Source organism: Solanum pennellii, chromosome 2 (assembly GCF_001406875.1).
Source record: "Solanum pennellii chromosome 2, SPENNV200".
Lineage (NCBI taxonomy): Eukaryota > Viridiplantae > Streptophyta > Magnoliopsida > Solanales > Solanaceae > Solanum > Solanum pennellii.
In genome coordinates, this window is record NC_028638.1 from 54,816,546 (window position 1) to 54,836,757 (window position 20,212).

The window sequence follows — 20,212 nt, forward strand, 5'->3', positions numbered from 1 at the left end:
TTTAATATATCAAGAGAAAATAATAAGCTGACTAAACACTTATCTTATTTACTATTGTTTAAAGAGTGCAAAATTTAGACAATTATAAATGAGCAAATATCTATAAGACTTTTTTTTTCTGAATAATAATAATATTATTTGAGTTAATTTATGTGAATTTTGACTATTTAATCAGGTACTTATTAGCTTACACTGTAATGTTATGATGTTATTGAATTATCTTAACGTGAAAAATCATAAACTAAAATTAATCACGTTTAATAGATTTGAACTTTAATTAATCTTCCATGCAGTGATGTCTGCCAACTGACAAGTTCTTAGTAGTCATAAGTCAAACATATATACTCTTAAAGAAAGAATTCTTACTCATTTCATTGATCTAAGGATAGTAAATAATCAAAATAACATAAGTTTAAACTGTAATATTATACCATAATTTTGCCATGGTTCAACTTATAAATTTGACAAAGTTCGATAGTGTTAACTCATGTCATATATTTATATTACAAAATTACTTATATATATGAAACAAATAATTTATTTATAATTCAGTAAGGAATTTTTTTTTAAAAAAAATATAATCCAAACTCTAATTTTAATTCAATTGGACTTACTTGTAACAAAAATCAAATTCCATTAATAGGATATTACGTGGAATATTGAGGAGAGGACTTCGTTTTATTTTCCCATTTTCGGGCGGATCATGATTTCAACGTTTTTCGTTTTTGGCCCTTCACACTAAACAAACAGGCCCTAACACCCTTTCTGTAACAAAAAAAATAAAACAAAACCCACTGCCTCTTTTTGAGAAGAAAATTCCAGAAGAAAAGTTTAGACGTCGCTTGCACGATCGCTGTTGCTGTTGCTGAGTAGATTACACAGGTGAAATTTTCTTTCCTCTTCGATCTATTTGTTATTTGTTTAATACTATTCTGTTACTTCGCTTCGAGATTAAGCTTCCGTTTTCGCTTTTTTTCTTCCATTATTATAGCCAATTTTTAGTAAGAGACCTGTTTTTTAGTTTTTGTGAATTTTATTTTGGATTCGAGAATTCGGATTGGGATTATGTGTTTTCTGTAGCTCCATTCAATAATTTATGTTTAGCTGGAGGTTGGTTTTCACAAGAGGTAGCTTATTTTTAATATTTGGTGTTTTTTAAAAAAAAAAATTGAATTGGATTATATAGCATGTTAAATTGATCAATGTTTGATACTGTAAGTCTGTAACTGCGGGGATTTTTTGATATTTTGGATTGATGGACAAAATTAGGAATACTCTGTTTCTGCAGTAAATATCAATCAATCATTAGTAGATGTGTTTTTTGTTTTCCTTTTTTTTTTTTATGAATTTATATACTATATCGATTTTTTTCGGGATCTTAGGGATGATTATAGCCCAGTGTTAGGGACCTTTGGTTGGCAGCGTGTGTTCTGTAATTAGGTAGTACAGTAATTCTTGCTGGACAGACAAGCTTGGTGGAATGTGTTTGTCTTCTAAATGTTTTTCGTTAGATATGGATTACACCTAATACTGCTTGCTGGCTTCTTGGGGCCTCTCCTCCGTTCTCATATTGTTTATGTTTGTGATGAGCTATATTTGGAACTTGGAAAGCCCTATATTCAGGTTTTATCTTTTTCATTCATTTCTCTCCTTCCTAGCTGAATAAAGCAAGAAATTGTAACTTATTTTTCAATAGGTATTGACTGATGGCTCATAAATTACCTTTTTTAACAATCATGTAGCAGTTGCTGACTCAAGTTTATCACAGTTTTTGGTTGTGTACGTTTTTGGGGACATTAGAATGTATTTTAGAAGCATAGGATCTCAAAGGAGCATTAAGTAATGTATACTGTATAGTCATTGTTCTTATTGACCTCCTATTCTGAATTATCCAAGTAATAGTGTGAGTGGACATGATTTTGGAATTCAATGCTTTGCATGTTAGAAACAACTTTTTCTTCTCTTAATTGGGGGTTTAACTTTTGTGTAGTCCATGTTTCATTTTACTGCTGATCTAATAATATTTTTCTTCATGTTAACATATATATATATATTCATGGTGCCAGGGTTTTGGATTTTGAATCTTGATGGCTGAGGATAACACAGATGAACTAGCGAGTCCAGCAGCAAGTGTGAAGAATGACTCTATGGCTGAGGATAACACCGATGAATTAATGAGTCCAGTAGCTAGTGTGAAGAATGACTCCATGGCCGAGGATAACACTGATGAACTAGTGAATCCAGTAACTAGTGTGGAAAGTGACTCTACTGGAAGTAAACCAGATAGAATCAGCACAAGAAAATCAGGTTCTCTGAGTAATGCTCACAAGGTTCTTCCCTTCTATCGCAACTCCTCCTCTACATCTAATAATGGAGGTAATACAAGAAGGCAATCCACTGGGAAGTTGCATTCTCCTGACAGTGGACAAGATGTTCTTCCTCATTATCTGAGAGCTTCCACTGGTTCTTGCCATGACTTTTGTAAATATGGCAAGAAGCATTCCTCTGAACCAAAGCCATGGCATTCTCTATCAAAAAGAAAGAACAAACTTCCCGCTGATGAGCAGAGTCCTGCACAGACCTTGGTGGGAGAGGCTAAAAAGGGGACTTCGGTCAAGCAGAAGCCTTCCACTCCTCCAGGGAGTGTGCTGGGAGAGAAAAAGAAGGTAACTGGAGTTGACCAAAAACCTTCCACTTCTCCAGGGAGTATGCTGGGAGAGTCAAAGAAAAGGATTGTGGTCAAGCAAAACACTTCCACTACTTCAGGGAGTAGCCAGGGAGAGGCAAAGAAGGGGATTTTGGTCAAGAAAAAGCCTCCCACTCCTCCAAGGAGTATGCTGGAAGAGGAAAAGAAGGTGAATGTGATAAATCAAAAGCCTTCAGCACCTCAGGAGAGTATACTTGAAGATGACAAGAAGGTGGCTATGGTTGAGCAAAAGCCTTCTTCTCCTCCAGGTAGCATACAGGGAGGGGTGGATGAGGTGACTGTGGTTGATCAAAATTCTTCAGCTTCTCTGGAGAGTATGCTAGGAGAGGGAGAAATAATGACTGCAGTTGAGCAAAAGCTTTCTACTCCTTCAGGGAGTGAGCTGGTAGCGGGAGAGAAAGTGACTCTGGTCAATCAAAAATCATCCGCTCCTCCAGTGAGTATGCTAGGACAGGGAAAGAAGTTGAATGTGGTCGATCAAAGACCTCCTTCCAAGGTTCATTCTCTTGAACCCTCAGAAATGATAAAGAAAAAGGCACTGCTGCCACCAAAGAGTGTTCACTCTCTGAAATTGGATTCCTCAAGTTACAAGATGCCAGAGACAGAGAAGAAAATGAAATCTGTTTTGGTAAAGCATTCTCCTCCTGAGCAGACAAAGCTCAAAATGGTAAAATCTTCATCTAAGATCTTGGGAGGTGTAGATGCAGGGGTCAGAAAAGTCGGCGCTGTTAATTCTAGAAAACAAAAAATTGTGTCTAAAGTATCTGGGGAGAAGTCTTTGAAGATCCCAACTCTTTCATGTTCTCCAAAATCTTCCTCTGTTAAACCTTTGATCTTGAGGGCAAGAAATAGTATAAGCCTTAAACTGCTGTCTCCGCTGAAGGACCAGAACAAGATGCGGAGAGATGGAACGAACAAACCAAAGTCTGCCTCCCAGTCACAATCACATTTGTTGTCTAATGAAGTGGATAAAAAAGTTAAGTCTGCAGGCAGTGCATCAGGTAAATACACATCTAGCAGCAAAAAGTTGTTACACATAGCAGAGGCAGAAGCTGATGGGAAAAATCAGAAGAAGACATTGAGGAAAGGCAAGACAGCTGTTTCTAATGATCAAAATCCTTCAGTGGTGAAACTGAAATTCAGGAGGGGTAAGGTAATTGATCTCCAGCCAGAAACCAGCAGCCCTAGGAGGCTGACATTTAGATTGGGACGACATATGGGTGAAAGCCAGGACAGTAATATAAGAAAGAGAAATTTTAGAAAGAAAGGAGTTGATGATGACGGAAGTAATACTATCCCTAACTCTAGAAAAATTGTTTTGAGGCATCAGGATGTGCAGGAAAAGAAAGATGTGCAGGGTTTGTTGAATAATGTGATTGAAGAGACAGCGAGTAAGCTTGTTGAAACCAGGAAAAGCAAGGTTAAAGCTTTGGTGGGAGCTTTTGAGACAGTTATTTCCCTCCAAGATAAACCTTCTACAGTAACAGTTTCTTGATTAACAACCATAATTTTTTAACACATAGGAGCAATTGCAAATATAGTGGATGATATAGCTTTTCTGACCTGGTTTAAGTATGTTTGTCGTGTTTCTCACTCTGACTCATCGTCTTAACGATTTCTTGATGGTTTTTTGGTTCTGTTCTTGTGATTGAATAAATTCAGTTTCATCTGGATGCACCTACTTGGAATTGAGAGATAAAGTCGCGTAAGATTGTGAACTTTTTATCACTTATGGAGGCTGTGATTGTTGTGTTAGATCTTAGATCAGTAGGTGTTTGCGTATATTAAAATTTCTATGTTGAGCTGGTTGCTCAGTGAACATATATTGCTGTTGGAATCATTTTAGGTGGGATTTGTTCATACTTTCTGTTGAATAAGCGCATTGAAGAAGACGGAGCGTGTGAAAACACTATGCAAAAAGTGTTTCGTCCGTGGTACTGGTTTGTCATTGTGCTTGTATACTGTTTGGCGTGTTTCCTATGAGCTGTTGTGGAAAAAGAATCTGTCTCTTGACTGCAAAATTTACTGTTGTTTCTCATCCTGCCATATACAATAAGTTATAAGTAACAATCAAATGCAAATATTGTATCCCAAGTGACCATACAATACCACCCAAACAAGTTAAAATATTTATGTTCATCTTTTATTTAGGTAACTTGAACTGGTATATTAGGTCCCTCCTTTGATGAAAGGTTGTACATTTCAGCTTAAAGAAGCCACTTCAGTTTGATGAACTTAGTTATATCTACTATCTTCACCAATTAATCATAACATCTAGCTAAAGTGGAGTCACTCGTTGAACTTTATTGTAAAGTTATTTTTTGAGTTTTCCAATTTGTCATTGATGCAAGGATGAAGGTGTGATTCCAAGAACCACTTTTCTGCTGAATGAACAAACATAAATTCAAGTTAAAATAGTCCAATTCATTCATCTTTGTCTATCTTTTTTTTTTCCTAAGAAAAGAAAAATTAATCTTCTCCACGTTTCCGTTGTCGATTGGCCGTTGGATGAAAGAGTTACTATCATACTACTAATTTTCTCGTCCAATGGAGATAGATTCAATATAGTCCTAAAAGGACATCCAATAATATTGGAACAATACATAAAAATAGTTTCAATATTCAAATCTAGAAAAATATGTATCTCTAATGTAAACGCATATAACAAATTATTTATTGTTTACAAATTTTTTTTTCTTCAATTTATAAAGAGTCATTTTGATTTACAAATAATAATATTGAAATTATCGTTATTTCTGAAAATACTTGGTGGGCGAAATAGTATCTATCGAATTGGGCCGTACACGTGCTGTTGACAAGCCCAAGCCCTCTGGGTTAATAAACCGGGTCCCAAAATATCATTTGATTGGTTTCAACTGGACAATTTGGGAATGACGCCTCACTCGGCGTCAGCTCAAACGGCTCAGTCAATTTCTTTGTCCTAAGTCCATTGAACCCACCACTGATCACTTTCTCTCCACCGATAACTTGCTCTTTCTCCGGCCAACTTCTCCGATCTCCACTCCGGCGACTACAGCTTGTACGTTCTCCTTTTATATCTTACTTTCATTCTCTCTCACTTACTCACTCATACACAAACCCTAATTACGATTTTAAATCTTAGGGTAGGATAAGGAATGTGACTTGTATTGCTATGGAGTTGTCTGATTCAGCTGCACGAAGAAACCTCAGCTCCAATTTTGATATTTTATCTGTTTTTAACTAGATTTTTTTTTTCTGCATCTTAGGTGATAATGCAATTTTTTTGGTATAAAAGACCAACATTTTCACGAAATAAGGAAAAAATATTAGTGTTATCTCCTAATTTCAGTTTTTTAATATTTAGTTAGTTGGAATAGAAGTCATAAATGCAATATCTTTTACTAAATTGTTCCAATAATTCTAAAGATTATACTTTTCTTGAACAGTATTAATCTTTATTCATTCTCTACAAAATCTTGATGTGATAGGTATGATCTTGATTTGTTTTTTTTTTAACTTGACACTGAATGTAGAACGAGTCAGGTGTGTTTGTTTGGTATGTCATTCTTGACGAACTTATTTTCAACTCTTCGGTATATTGAACTGTGGATTATATTTTCTCCGAGGGATCTATTCCACCAAAAGGGGATAAGAACTTTCTTCCGTTTATAAGTGTCCAAACTCTTTATGTGTGCATGAAGTGCAAAAATAACCTACAAAGCTCTTCTTACTAGTCACAATTCCGTTTTGTTCTTAGAGTTGTCGAACCCTATTCTTTACTGGAAACTGTTATCCAGATGAAACATATCGTTCGACTCTACATGTGATGTTGTTTAATTCTTCGAAACATTAATGACCCTATTCTTATTTGGAACTAGAACTGGTAACGCCAGCCATAAGTACGTTCCATCTGCTTCTAGGACCTGTAAGTTCATCATTCAATGGTTACCAACCAAAAACTTCTGAGTTCCGAGCTTGTACCAAATTTAGATTTCTATCCTCTAGGGCCCAAATCTCTTTGAAGTTGTTTCAGAACTAAATTATTTTAATTGTTCCGAATTCTTTATTTCTCTCATGTCATGGGTCATCTGTTGAGTACCACTAATTTTTTTTTGATGAAGTAAGGTATTTCATTAAAAAGCATCAAGCAGATGCTGAATTACAGAATAGATAAAAGGGCTCACAGAGAGCATAAGCAAAAGTTGTTTGCTCCTTTTCAATCTTCAAACTAGTACTAGAGAGCTAACAAAGTCACGAAATTGTTCAGTGCTAAATACAGGGGTTAAATTAACCCAACTGAGTACCGCTAAGTTCTGGGAGCAGTATATATGTTATATTCACCTCATGTGTTTTTCACTTGTGCTAAAGGTTACTGATTTACATCTTGGGGAACTTTTGTTTTCTAGTACTTCTGCATTTTGTTCATTAATTCTGTAACCTATAATACAACATGGCCTGGGAAAGTGCATTCTTATCTTTATATTCTGCAAAAGCATTGATGGGTAAATTATTTTGTTGATAAGTATTAATAGGTTGATGATTTAATTAACAAAATATGATCTGTTCTTTAATTAGTAAATAATGATGTAGTAAAAGTAAACTTATCAAGTGACTAAGTAGAGAGATTACTTGCTATCAATGTGCTTTTGAAAAATCCCGTTATTCCTGTATTCGACATACTAGCATTATTGATTAATGTATAGGGTTGTTGACCAGAGTCATATTTCATTGTTTATGCCATCAAATAGCCATTATCTAGATCATTTCCTACATTTCTTACAACCAATTGAAGTATCTTGGTATTTGATGTCATCTTTGTGAACTTTTTAGAAATATATGACCTAACTTTTGTTGTCATTTCAATCATGATGATTGCAGTTGTAAACAATGATCATTACTAAACAATATCGCTGCATACACTCAGCTAGTTGTTTGTGTACAAAAGGGCATCTTAGCGAAGAAGTTATATTTCTGGTTTTTCAGCGACTAAATTGGAATCCTAAGTCGGTGGCAACTCTATCCTGTGTTTGCAAATGGTTTGATGATCTTGCAAAGAGAGTGCTCTGGAAGGAGTTTTGTAAGACGAGAGCTCCAAAAATGATGCTTGATTTACAGTCCAGTGGGAGTCACAGTGTTGATGGGAACTGGAGGGCTCTTGGAAAGCTTCTTATTTACTGTTCTGGATGTACTAAAGGTGGCTTATTCAACAGCATCCATGTTCCAGGACACTTTGTTTACAGGACTAGGTTCTCTAGGACCTCTGGGAAGAGCTTTCTGTTACCACAATGCAGGACGGATGTATTGTATGTTTCTGATCCTTGCGAGCATCTTGACCAAGGAGAAGAGGGGGATATTGGATTTTTTCGGGGAATATTTAAATCCTTTGCTACCTCAAAAGTTCGTAAAATGTTAATTAAGAGGGAGGCTCAGCTCCATCCAACAGAAGTGTGCCCTTACTGTAAGGCAAAACTGTGGAGCATGCTGCAAGCAAAAATGGTACCAGAAAGTGCCAGCTGTAGATTGGGTGCTTATGAAGATGCAATTGAGTATTATGTGTGCCTTAATGGGCATGTGCTTGGTATATGTACCCTCTTGCCCTTGTCTGATTCTGAGGAAGCTTCAGATCACAGTGATGCATGAATGCAGGTATCATTGTCAAATCACACATTTGTTGCTTGACGTAGAATATATTGGCTATTTGTATTTTAGTGATGGCATGTTGCCATTTTATCGCGGCAGAGAGTTTGCTATATGCAACCTTTTATCTATTGATTCATGTTATCCCATTTTCTGTTTTTTTTTTGTGTGTATCAGAGGGGAAAAAGATGATAAAAGTCGTTGGATTGTTCTTTGACGGACAAGCAAGACATAGTTCATTAAGTGGAAGATCTCTTTTGGTGGACCATGGACATGGAACTGTATTTATGCAAGCTTGCCACTTTCCAAACTTATCTGACCCCGATAGTAGCTCACTGCAAACCTGTGACAGATCGTTGTTATCTCAGTTGTAACAAACGCAAGAATTTGTTTGTATATTTTATGGCCTCAAATGTGCATCTAATCTAAGTGACATGTTAGAATCTGCAACATTTCGAGAGTTGTTTGTTGTGAGCAGCAGTTAAGAGTTACCCCATGTAAAGTTTGAAAAAAAAAATATTGAATGCAATTCTGATGAAGCGAGTCATTTGCCATTTTCTCCCACCTTAATTCATGTGCCCTGTGGGTAATAAACGAATTTGTTTTTTTCTTAGATTATTTCATTTAGTTGAAGAGACTATGCATTTAGTTTAAATTCTATTTCTGCCTTGAGTTTTTAATTTGGTTAAAGATGTAAAAATCAGTGGAGGAACAAAAGAGAGATTTGGGAGAATATTCTATGTTAAGAATCCTAATTGTCGTTTTTCAGTATTACAATCTACAATGAGATAAACATGCAATTTAACTTAATGAATTTATCTAAGATATATTAGCTATTCTCTACGACGGTAAATTAATGATAATGGTCCTGCGATAAAATAATCTCAAAATTAGCTGATACCTCGATAAATTTATTGTTTATCCATCTTGGTTCCAAATTACCGTCCACCGTTGCATTAATGGGTTTGGGCCGGATCTTAAATAAGGCCCATTCTGCTAGCAGATATTTGTACTAAAAGTTGTCGTTATTTTAAGTTTTCTTCCTCAATTCGAAATTTTTACTTGACTGTAGCATGAATTCCCATCCGTGTCTCCATTAGTGTGCTGAAGAAGTCAAGTTTCCCCTCAATCTACATATTCTACTCTGCCTTCTAAATTTCAGGTAATTTTTCATTTCTTCGAGCTCTTGACGAAACACGAAGGAGAAGTACGGTTGAAGGTCGAATGGTTCGTGCGGATAACAAATATTACATGCATATTTGTCCTATTCCCATTATCAATTCTTTAATTTGCTCAAATTGAACGGTAAAGATTGGAACTTTGGTTGATTATGGTGTTCAAACTCTATTGAATTTCTTCAGGCGGTGGCTCCAAGTTGTAGTGTTGATTTAGGTGAGAAATTCTGTCGTATGAGGTTGTTGTACCTTGTGGAGCGAGTATGGTACACGTGATAAAGAACTTTCCTACTTTAGCAGTTTCTTTAGATGGAAATGAGAAGAGCAATCGATTGTTCTGTTCAAGAGCTCTTTATAGTGGAAAAGTTAAGGGGTGTCTTGGTTTTACTAGTTCTAGATTGGTTAATGCTTTTGAGCGATGCAGTTTGTTTGGAATTGAACAGATTAAGTTGTCAACTGTTTTATTTAACATCAAGGAAGTGAATAACCTGTGTAACATAGCTCTGAATGTCGCTTGTGAAATAGAACCTATGTGTGGTGAAGAGACTGAGGGTTCTGATATTGAAAAAGATAATTCAGCCAAAGATCAATGTAGCCTAGAATTGTTTGGTAAGGACTGTTTGATGAATTCGTATACTGAAAGATATGATACAAACCAACCTTCAGGTTCTCTTGAAGAAACTAAAAGTTCAGTTGACAACGGGATTCTATACCTAGAAGAAATGGATGAGAAGGTATTGTCAGAAAGGATCTTGAAGCTCAGCAGGCTAAATAAACATAAAAGTGCATTGGTGATATACAAGTCGATGATTTTTTCAGGTCTTAAACCTGATTTACATGCATGTAATTCCCTTCTTTCAAGTCTCTTGAGGAATGGAATGCTTGATAATGCATTAAAAGTATTCAACTCCATGAAGGCTAGTGGGCTGACAACCGGCCACACTTATAGCTTAATTCTGAAGGCAGTTGCTGATGCTCGGGGTTATGACAGAGCAATAAACATGTTCCGTGAATTGATAAGCAGTAGAAATCTTAGAGAACAAATTGATATTATTGTATACAACACAATGATATCCATCTTTGCAAAAGCAAACAACTGGGATCAGGCACAGAAGATTTGGAAAATTTTGCAGTATGATGGTCAAGTTGGAACAACAGTCACTTACCGTCTGTTAATTTGCACATTTGTTCGTTGTGGTCAGAATGAACTAGCTATTGATGCATATAATGAGATGATTCATAATGGGTTAAGCCCAGAAAGTGATACGATGCATGCTATTATTGGAGCATACAGTAGGGAGGGTAAGTATGACTCTGCATTGAATATCTTGCAATGTATGTTGGACAGTGAGCTTAAGCCAAATGCGAGAGCATGCAACATAGTGATCAACTCACTTGGAAAAGCTGGCAAAGTCAAGCTTGCATTTGAGATTTATGATCTGATGAAATCATTAGGTCATGCACCTGATGTATACACATGGAATTCCTTGCTTAATGCCTTAAACAGGGCAAATCGATATTGTGATGCAATTCAGCTCTTTGAGAGAATAAGAAATATCCAAAGTGTTATTTTGAATGAGCATATATACAATACTGTTTTGACATCATGCCACAGACTTGGGTTGTGGGAGAAAGCTGTACAGGTACTGTGGCAGATGGAGGCTTCTGAACTCCCAGTTTCAACTGCATCCTATAATCAAGTCATTGGAGCTTGCGAGGTAGCCAGAAGACCCAAGGTTGCATTACAAGTGTATTACCGCATGGTTCGCCAAAACCGTTCTCCTGACATATTTACTCTATTGTCATTGATGAGGGTATGCATTTGGGGTTCTCTCTATAATGAAGCGGTGGAAATACTAAAAGTAAGTCCTGACATTCGTTCTTCTACCGTAACTATTGCCTTCTTTAAGTTCCCTGCCATATTGCAAATAAATCAGGGGATAAATACGCTACAACTGTGGATTTGATTGTTCATTTTTTTTGTTGGTAAGTTCTGATTTGAGAGTGAAGTCGCTGATTGATCTTATGCTTGTATGGGAATGTTCAATTTGCTATATCAAAAACTCAAACCCGTGGGAAAAAAAATCTAGACTGGAATGTTGATTATTAACTTGGCTTTGTTTCTTTACCACTATTTATTTGAGCCAAACTCTCCCCGGCACCATCCCAACACAGAAAATTCCTGTTCCTCTCTTCTTCTATTTTTCAAAAAATAAAATAAAATTGCTTTGACATTGGAGGTAAGTAATTAGGGAGGAGGGAATCATTCAGACATCAATCATTATCCAGGAGTAAAGTCACTTCAACTTTTATACTCAATGTGTTGCAGTTTTCTGAACCAAATGGATCACTTTACAATGCTGCTATTCAAGGGATGTGTTTAACAGGAAGGCTTGATTTGGCTAAGAAGCTGTACACAGAAATGCGTGAGAGAAGCCTTCAACCTGATGGCAAGACACGGGCTATGATGTTGCAAAACTTACCAAAAGATTCCAGGAGAAATAGAAAACGTAATTTGCAGAACTAAAATTATTTGGAAGAAAACAGTGTGCTTTACATTGAGATGAATAAGATATAATAATATTACTAATTAAGTTTCCTGTTATGATAAATTGTCATGTGAAGGTTAACCTGAAGGCCAATTAGAGTCAATGGGTGCACATGTGCTTGTAGCTGTGTTGATAGTCACGTACAAGACTAAGAAGACTCACTGAGGTGCAGCTACTCTAATGAACAGGTTTACATTTGAGTGTTTTATTCCTTACTTCTAATTAAGTTGACATTTGAATTACTCCTAATCTTCTACTTCTTATCGTTTCAGTTTTTTCAGTATATATGAAATTATGCTAATCACAGCCTGGACAGTGATTAACTAGTGGAGGACAAGATCCAGTTGGGTTTGCGGAGTCACTTGGCAAAGCATTCAGATTCAACAAATATATAGCATGGCCATTGGTCTTTGCCCTCCATGCAAGCACACCGAAAGCCGCCATTAAGCTTTGAGGAAACACACGTCTTCAAGCATATCATACATCCATAGAAAACATTTTTACGTAAAAACTTTGCACTCTGATGTAATAATAAATCATTCTATCGTCATGATAGTCTATTGTGTTGTGTGTAATAATAGATCATTCTATTGTGTCATGTGGGTGGCAGAGCGTATAATTATAGTGCCATTTTTTTTTGAATTAATATCTATCTACTTATTTGCACAGAAAATCTCTTTAAACAGAGATTTTTCATTTCTTACTGCTGCATTTAAATGCTTGTATTGCAACTTGAGGTCTCCTTTATCTCCTATATATCACACTGAGCTAAAGAAGTTAATAAGATTCGAAGATGAGATCGAAGTTGTTGTTTATATCCGTGAAATATGTATATCCATAATTTAGATACAAGAGCTACTACTAGTTAGATGCTCGAAATCATAGTATGTGTCTAAACAAGATGTTGAGGTGTAGTCTCATAATTTCTGAGAGAAAGCTTCTTGGTTCTCAGCTGGAGAATCTGAACCAGACTCTTGTCTTTTAAACACTAGCTTCTGCTGAGGAAGTTGTCCATTGGAGAATGCGCTGACCTCCGTGTCTACTAAAATAGTATCCTCGTCCTTGAATTCTCCTCTTAATATTCCTTTGGCCAATTCGTTCTCAACATTCTGCTGGATCACCCGCTTCACTGGCCGTGCTCCATAGTTGGGGTCATAACCAAGACTTCCAAGCAGTTGAATAGCAGCTTCGCTCACTTGAATCTTCATTTTACGATCAGCTAATCTCTGCTGCACTCTCTCAAGCTGTGACAACAAAAAATAGCTCAAACTCAAAGACATACATTTATATCCAGACACAGCATCAACTTCCAGCATTGACGCTACCAGAAAGTATATGCAAACGCAAACAAGCATGTGTTTTTAAGATTGGAAAAGGTATGTTACCTGTAATCGCACAATGCTACTGATCTGGTCACGATCAAGAGGCTGGAATACTATATATTCATCAACCCGGTTCATGAACTCAGGGCGGAAAACTGCACGTGCAGCATCCATCACCCTTTGCTTTATTGTTTGATAAGTCGCTTCCTTCGATGAATCATCATCATCATCTGTATTTAGGATATATTGTGAACCAACATTTGATGTCATGATGATGACAGTATTGGTGAAACTCACTGTGCGTCCTTGCGAGTCGGTCACCCTACCATCATCTAAGATTTGCAGGAACACATTAAATACATCCGAATGGGCCTTCTCAATTTCATCAAACAATATAACTGCATACGGTCTTCGACGAACAATCTCTGTCAACTGCCCCCCTTCTTCATACCCGACATAACCAGGGGGAGCTCCTATCAATCTTGAAACTGCATGCTTCTCCATGTATTCACTCATATCGATGCGCACAAGTGCCTCTTCAGTATTGAACAAATAGTTAGCAAGGGCCTTAGCTAACTCCGTTTTTCCAACTCCAGTGGGACCCATGAACATAAAGCTTGCAATAGGACGATGAGGATCTGAAAGTCCAGCACGCGAGCGCTGAATTGCCTCTGCTACTGCTCTTACTGCTGGATCTTGACCAACAACACGTTTGTGCAACTCTTCCTCTAAATGCAACAGCTTTTCCCTCTCCGACTGTTGTAGCTTAGAAACAGGAATCCCAGTCCACTTACTGACAATCTCTGCAATATCATTCCCAGTTACTTCTTCTCTGAGCATCGATTTTCCAGACTTCATATAATCACTCAGTTCTTTTTCTGAAGCTTCAAGTTGACGCTGCAAGGTGTTTAGACTCCCGTACTTAAGTTCAGCAGCACGATTAAGATCATATTCCCGCTCTGCTTGCTGGATCTCAAGGTTTACCCGGTCAATCTGTATTTAGGAAGAAAGTTAATCAAGCTCCACTGCAATCTAATTCATTTACATACGAATAGCTAATTCATTTACATACGAATTTCTCCTTAGCTAATTCAATTAACAGCTCATAATATAAATGCACTTCCATCAAGAGTAGTTAAACAAAAGAAACACCAGTTATGAACAAACTTCAGCTGCGTACCTCTTCCTTAATGGACTGCAAGCGAGTCATCACGCTCTTTTCATGCTCCCACTGCTCAGTCAGCTCAGCTTGCCTCTCCTTCAAAAGAGACAACTCAGTCTCAAGACGGTTTAACCGGTCTTTCGATGCTCTATCTGTATCATTAGTTAGAGATAGCCTCTCCATCTCCAACTTCAAAACTGCACGATTGATCTCGTCAAGGGCTGTAGGTTTTGAGGTGATCTCCATTTTCAGTTTTGCAGCAGCTTCATCAACTAGGTCAATAGCTGCAATTTGAAAACCAGCACTTTTAGCATAGACTATAAGTTCAATATGAACTAGTCTATTACACTCCACATTTTGTGCAGGTCAAATGCATGAGCACTTGGTGTATGCTTACTGGACCAAGGGAAACAATAATGTGGTGATGGAAGACTGAACGGTATGCTTTGATATGATCCAGAAAATGTGGCTACATCACCGCTCAAGTTGTTCCTTTCTACAGTATTTTGAGAAGGCCACGCTCAAATGTCGAAGTGATGATTAGTAGTTTGATAGGAATAAAAATCCACCAGCAGGACTAAGGTTAGGCCAAACAAATGCAAAATTGTTTCCTAAATTTTAAATCAAAATTACACAAGCAGGGCAACCGTAGTCGCCCAATTGGGTACTAGAACTTTCACCTTGTTGATAAGAGTTCGGTTCCCTTCTGGTAATCCTTCCCTTGCCCGCTCTATTTGCAGTAAATTAAAATAAAAACTAGACAATAAAGTTATATCACCATGAACGATACAGTATTTGTAAATATTAAATGAAATAACAAGTTGCTCTATAGTGAACAGCTTTTCAGTTTCTCACCTTTGTCAGGTAGAAAACGTCCACTAATATAACGGTCCGAAAGAATAGCTGCGTCGACAAGCGCAGTGTCTGAAATGCGAACCCCGTGATGTAGCTCATATCTTTCACGTAATCCGCGAAGTATGGAGACAGTGTCTTCAACTGTAGGCTGGTCAACATAAACTTGCTGGAAACGACGCTCCAGGGCAGGATCTTTCTCAATATATTTACGGTATTCATCCAAGGTGGTTGCACCAATACATCGTAGTTCTCCTCGACCAAGCATCGGCTTCAATAGATTCCCAGCATCCATTGCACCATTAGTAGCACCTGACGAAAACAAATGATTTTGTTTTTTCACAAACCAAACCAGAAAAAAATATATCCAAACTTGGATGAACCCAAATAATGGTACGGAATACAACTTCTGGTGTAGGATGAAATCATAATGGTCCCAGTATGTAGCAGACGTATAGGCCAATAACATGGGCAATTATAGGTCCATGCTCAAGTGAAAGGGCAACAAGTATTAATTTTTAATCACCGGCATTCCAACGTATAAAACAGCATTTTAACATCTGGTGATGTTCCCTAAGAACATACCTGCACCAACAACAGTATGTATCTCATCAATAAAAAGGATGATCTGTCCTTCAGATTCTGTCACTTCCTTAAGCACTGCCTTCAATCTGTCTTCAAATTCACCACGATATTTTGCACCAGCTATGAGCGCACCCATATCAAGAGATATCAACTGCACAGAGGACGCAAACATGTTAACTGATAAAATACTTTCTTTCATAAGTCAGGTGAATGCAACAGAAATCCCCTTCATCACTAACCCTTCGATTCATCAAAGCCTGAGGTACATCTCCTTGCACAATTCTCTGAGCAAGCCTATCAACCAGGAAGAGAAGAATATAAGTTATACGCAATGGATGAAGTATTTTTTGAAAAAATATAACAAATTGAGACCAATGGAACATGTTCTAAATGAGCCATACAAATAAAAATTTAAAATCACATGCTCCAACTCCCGCCTCTTCTGCTCAATAAGAAGAATTTACTTACCCTTCAGAGATTGCAGTTTTCCCTACTCCAGGCTCACCAATTAACACTGGGTTATTCTTTGTTCTCCTGGAGAGGATTTGTATGCATCTACGTATCTCATCATCTCTTCCTATAACTGGGTCAAGCTTCCCCGCTCTAGCCATAGCAGTCAGGTCTTTTCCATATTTTTCTAGTGATTCATACTTCCCTTCGGGATCTGCAAGAATGATAAACAAGATATTTGAGAAATGGAAAAAGCTAAGAGGATATATTGCAGACGAGCATGTGTTGGGAAAGTAAGGTTGTTGTTAACAAAGAATCTAATGGTGTATACCAGTCAAACTACGTTTAGAACATTAAGGACTACACTAGGAAGAAGCTCCCTGTATCACATGAAAGGGAGGAGATCCAAGTGTAATGAACATAATATAGTCCATAAAGGGGTAAGTACATCTTAATTCTTGCACTTATTGACAAGACCCACATATGCAAGTAGTCCACCAATTATAGAAAGAACTAATTACCTTGATCAATAACATTTTGGCGTCCCCTTATGGATTCAATGGCAGTTTTCAGTGTCTTCAGGGAAATCTGGAAATCATTAAACAGTTGCTTCCCAAATCGTTTATCTTGAATGAAGCCAAGCACCAAATGCTCAACTGACACAAAGGAATCACCATACTCTTTCTTGTACTCCCTGGCTCTCTGCATCAAACCTTCCAACTCTCGGCCTAACATAGATCCTGCTGTCTCACCAATAACCTGGAAAGATGTTGTAACCAAGAAGATGATTCAGCAATCTAATAGTACATGAGAGGACAATGTATTTAGCAGCTTGTTGTTTGATTGTTATTAAAAGTGATCTAAAGAGAGAGGAAGTAATATCATAAAAGAACTAATTCGAATGACTCAGCACCACTGGTGGTTGGAAGCTTCCAATAATATATGTGTGCTCTCTTAAAGAACAATGTACGAGAATCAGTTGATGAAACTACCATGGAATCGAAACATAAGTGTATAGCACTGAGTAAGTTTCCATACGTTCTGCAGACATCAACTATACGAGCTGAGCCAAGCTCAACTATAGACGAGAAAGAGCCAAATTCTAGCTTGCTTGGAGATATGGTGTTTAGCTTTAGTTGATATCAAGCTAGATTATAAGCTCATCTATAGCCAGGCAAGCTCCTTTTGTTGAATTATTTAGCTGAATCACATCCTAAATAGACATAATTATTTTTCCATCCAATCAATTATGTTGGTTATATAGAACCCTGAAAGTGGAGTGTAAATAGCATTTTATATTTCTGGAGAAAAACACATATAAGGTTTTGTTAAACACTAAATGAGCCAGGATAAGCTCCCTGAGCTCGTGTCTTTTAAAAGTTGAGCTACAAAGTGTGCTCGATTCAGCTAGGATGTGAACTCCCTTTGCAAAAACATGATTGTTTTTAGCTCTAAAAGTGGATATGTACGTTAACCTATAACTTCTTGAATTTTTAACTACCAACTATTTCCTTGTTGGTTAAACTCCAGTGAAATATGATACACAATACAAAACAACACAAGAGACCTCTTGGTAAATCATGCAGTAGAAATAGTCCATAAACTTAAGTTATATGCAGAAACATACAACTCTCATCATAATAATTAAGTAACACTGACGACTCATTACAACAATAAAGTGCCCTGTACCTGAGAACGCGTGCACATATTCAGATAAAGTCTTGAGAAATGAACATTTTACAAGAAAACCTAGCATGCTTGAAAATGGTCATGTGTGGACTAAATGGTTCATTAGATCCTTTTAAGATAAAATGACTGTCACTAACATGAAAATGGCAGAGCTGATCAAAGCAGAATGTTGTGCTAAACTCCAATGGATTGCAAATGAAGAAGAAGCAAAAATAAAATATTGGCCATAATTCGATTTTGATCCTGAAAACACCGATTTGATAATTGAACATCAAATCACATCTAAGCAGAAGTAAGAAAAGAACCTATGATGCACAAATGAACATGGCATATAATTAGCAGGAGACTTTGAGTTGATCTGAAGCATACCTTTGGTTGTTGTCTAATAAACTTATCAGTAGCCTCTAAAAGGCGGGTATTATCTACACCCGCCTTGGAGAATATGCGACGAGCCAGCCCATTCTTTTGCTCCAACAGTGCCTTCATCAAGTGCTCAGTCTCTACTATTTGATGCTTGTTCTCTTTAGCTATTTCTGGCGATGCAACAATTGCTTGCCATGCCATTTCTGTAAAATCTTGCTGAGTGATCTGCCATTACAAAACCAATTAATTGGATCGAGTGAAATATATCAGTCACAACGGTTATATAAATCATCCATAACCACCCCACTCTACTTGGACTGAAATATATCAGTCAGAACGATTATATAAATCATCCATATCCATTCCACTCTACTTAGATATATTTCATTCCAAGTTGTATAATTTTCCCCTTAAGGTAATTAAGGGTTCTCCCTACATGGATAACTAGTTTAGTCTCAACTAACTGGTATTGCTATCTCAACACTTTGCTTACAGATCATTGATTCCAAGAGATATTAGGGAACGAATCTATATGCCTAACCATTCAATCACATCTGCCAAACAAGTAATCTCACTCTGCAAGCAAATAGACATGCAATAACACCCAAACGGAAAAATGTGCAAGCACAAAGAATTCAATGCATTTTGATTGATTCACTCAATGAGAGTGTGACTTATCAACTGCTTGAATACCACTCCAAATCTTCCTATTATGGATATCAATCAAGTGACTAATTGGCACCACTTCCCTCAATTCAGAACCAATAAATTGATTAGATAAAGTGTCACTCAATTCAGGACCAATAAATTGATCTGATAAAGTGGTGAGCAGCTAGAAACCATTTTGCATACTTCCACTATAGAAAGCAATTGCATTTACAATAAAGTAAAATCCATAAGTAAATGAATAAGTAGTTTACCCTTCCATTTGAAGCATCACAACGTACGGTAAGCCTTGAACCCTGAGAAAGTTTCTCAGTTTTCCTACTGAAGAACACATCCTTCCTCTTCAGTTTCAACGAATTACACTTGCCAAGAACTCGCGATTTGCCTGAGAAGTTCAGGTACGGCGCTGACTGGGATGAAAATAAAGCAACTCTGTTTGAAGAAGAAGGAACGCAAAACTGTACGCCGGAAAATGACGTCACGGTAGACATACGGGTGAACAAAATGTACTATTCTGTTATCTCAACGTTATTGAAGAAGGAAGAAAAACGACAAAGTTTCAGCGGATAGGAGAGAGTGTTTTACCGGAAAAGTTAGGGGTTTGCGTGAGAATATAAGGAACCGGTGGACTCTTCTCGTAACTTCCCGAACGTCAGAGCGCGTGTGAAAATTTTTACTATACAAATATCTTTGATTTTTAATGTGTATTTTATATATTTTTTTTATGAAAATTAATATATATTTTATATATTATTCATCAGTGTGACCCAAACTTTTGCTTCTATATTTCTTATATATATATATATATATAAAAAAAAAATTATATTCACCTAACAAAGCTTACAGATCCCAACACAGTGTTCGTAATTCAAAAAATATGTACTCTATTTATTCTTGAATTGGTTTAAATAATTAAAAAAAAGTAAATTGAATACAGAAAAAATTAATTCAAACAAAACTATAAACAGATGTATTCAAAAATCATATATTAATTGCAAAATCAAAATTTAGTGCACAAATCTAAGAATCTACAGCTAAATTGGATGGCAGATGAAAAAATGACTCTGGCATCA

At 36.8% G+C, this 20,212-nt stretch overlaps 4 protein-coding genes across 5 annotated transcripts; 3 read left to right on the forward strand and 1 right to left on the reverse strand.

The window, feature by feature from the left end:
* Window positions 1–670: 670 nt before the first annotated feature.
* On the forward strand, window positions 671–4,836 carry LOC107009676. 2 transcript variants are annotated; one of them, XM_015209016.2, is made up of 2 exons: window positions 671–882; window positions 2,067–4,836. In XM_015209016.2, exon 2 carries the CDS (start codon window positions 2,088–2,090, stop codon window positions 4,200–4,202), a length of 2,115 nt encoding a protein of 704 aa, XP_015064502.1. In that variant the 5' UTR covers window positions 671–882; window positions 2,067–2,087; the 3' UTR covers window positions 4,203–4,836. The 2 variants fall into 2 exon arrangements, with proteins under 2 accessions (XP_015064502.1, XP_015064503.1); XM_015209017.2 differs by lacking the exon at window positions 671–882 and adding an exon at window positions 940–1,127.
* A 731-nt stretch (window positions 4,837–5,567) lies between these two features.
* On the forward strand, window positions 5,568–8,896 carry LOC107009708 (EID1-like F-box protein 2). The gene is made up of 3 exons (XM_015209063.2): window positions 5,568–5,747; window positions 7,568–8,335; window positions 8,504–8,896. Exon 2 carries the CDS (start codon window positions 7,577–7,579, stop codon window positions 8,327–8,329), a length of 753 nt encoding a protein of 250 aa, XP_015064549.1. The 5' UTR covers window positions 5,568–5,747; window positions 7,568–7,576; the 3' UTR covers window positions 8,330–8,335; window positions 8,504–8,896.
* Window positions 8,897–9,358: 462 nt separating this feature from the next.
* LOC107009682 (pentatricopeptide repeat-containing protein At3g29290) lies at window positions 9,359–12,666 on the forward strand. Its single transcript, XM_015209026.2, has 4 exons — window positions 9,359–11,363; window positions 11,831–12,011; window positions 12,127–12,238; window positions 12,323–12,666. Exons 1-3 carry the CDS (start codon window positions 9,765–9,767, stop codon window positions 12,129–12,131), a joined length of 1,785 nt encoding a protein of 594 aa, XP_015064512.1. The 5' UTR covers window positions 9,359–9,764; the 3' UTR covers window positions 12,132–12,238; window positions 12,323–12,666.
* Window positions 12,667–12,844: 178 nt separating this feature from the next.
* LOC107009671 (chaperone protein ClpB3, chloroplastic) lies at window positions 12,845–19,788 on the reverse strand. Its single transcript, XM_015209009.2, has 10 exons — window positions 19,394–19,788; window positions 18,480–18,698; window positions 16,943–17,180; window positions 16,440–16,635; window positions 16,211–16,265; window positions 15,972–16,122; window positions 15,390–15,698; window positions 14,553–14,818; window positions 13,436–14,365; window positions 12,845–13,294 (listed from the first exon to the last, which is right to left on the reverse strand). The coding sequence occupies exons 1-10, from the start codon at window positions 19,628–19,630 to the stop codon at window positions 12,968–12,970; spliced, it is 2,928 nt and encodes a 975-aa protein (XP_015064495.1). The 5' UTR covers window positions 19,631–19,788; the 3' UTR covers window positions 12,845–12,967.
* Between the last annotated feature and the right edge of the window lie 424 nt (window positions 19,789–20,212).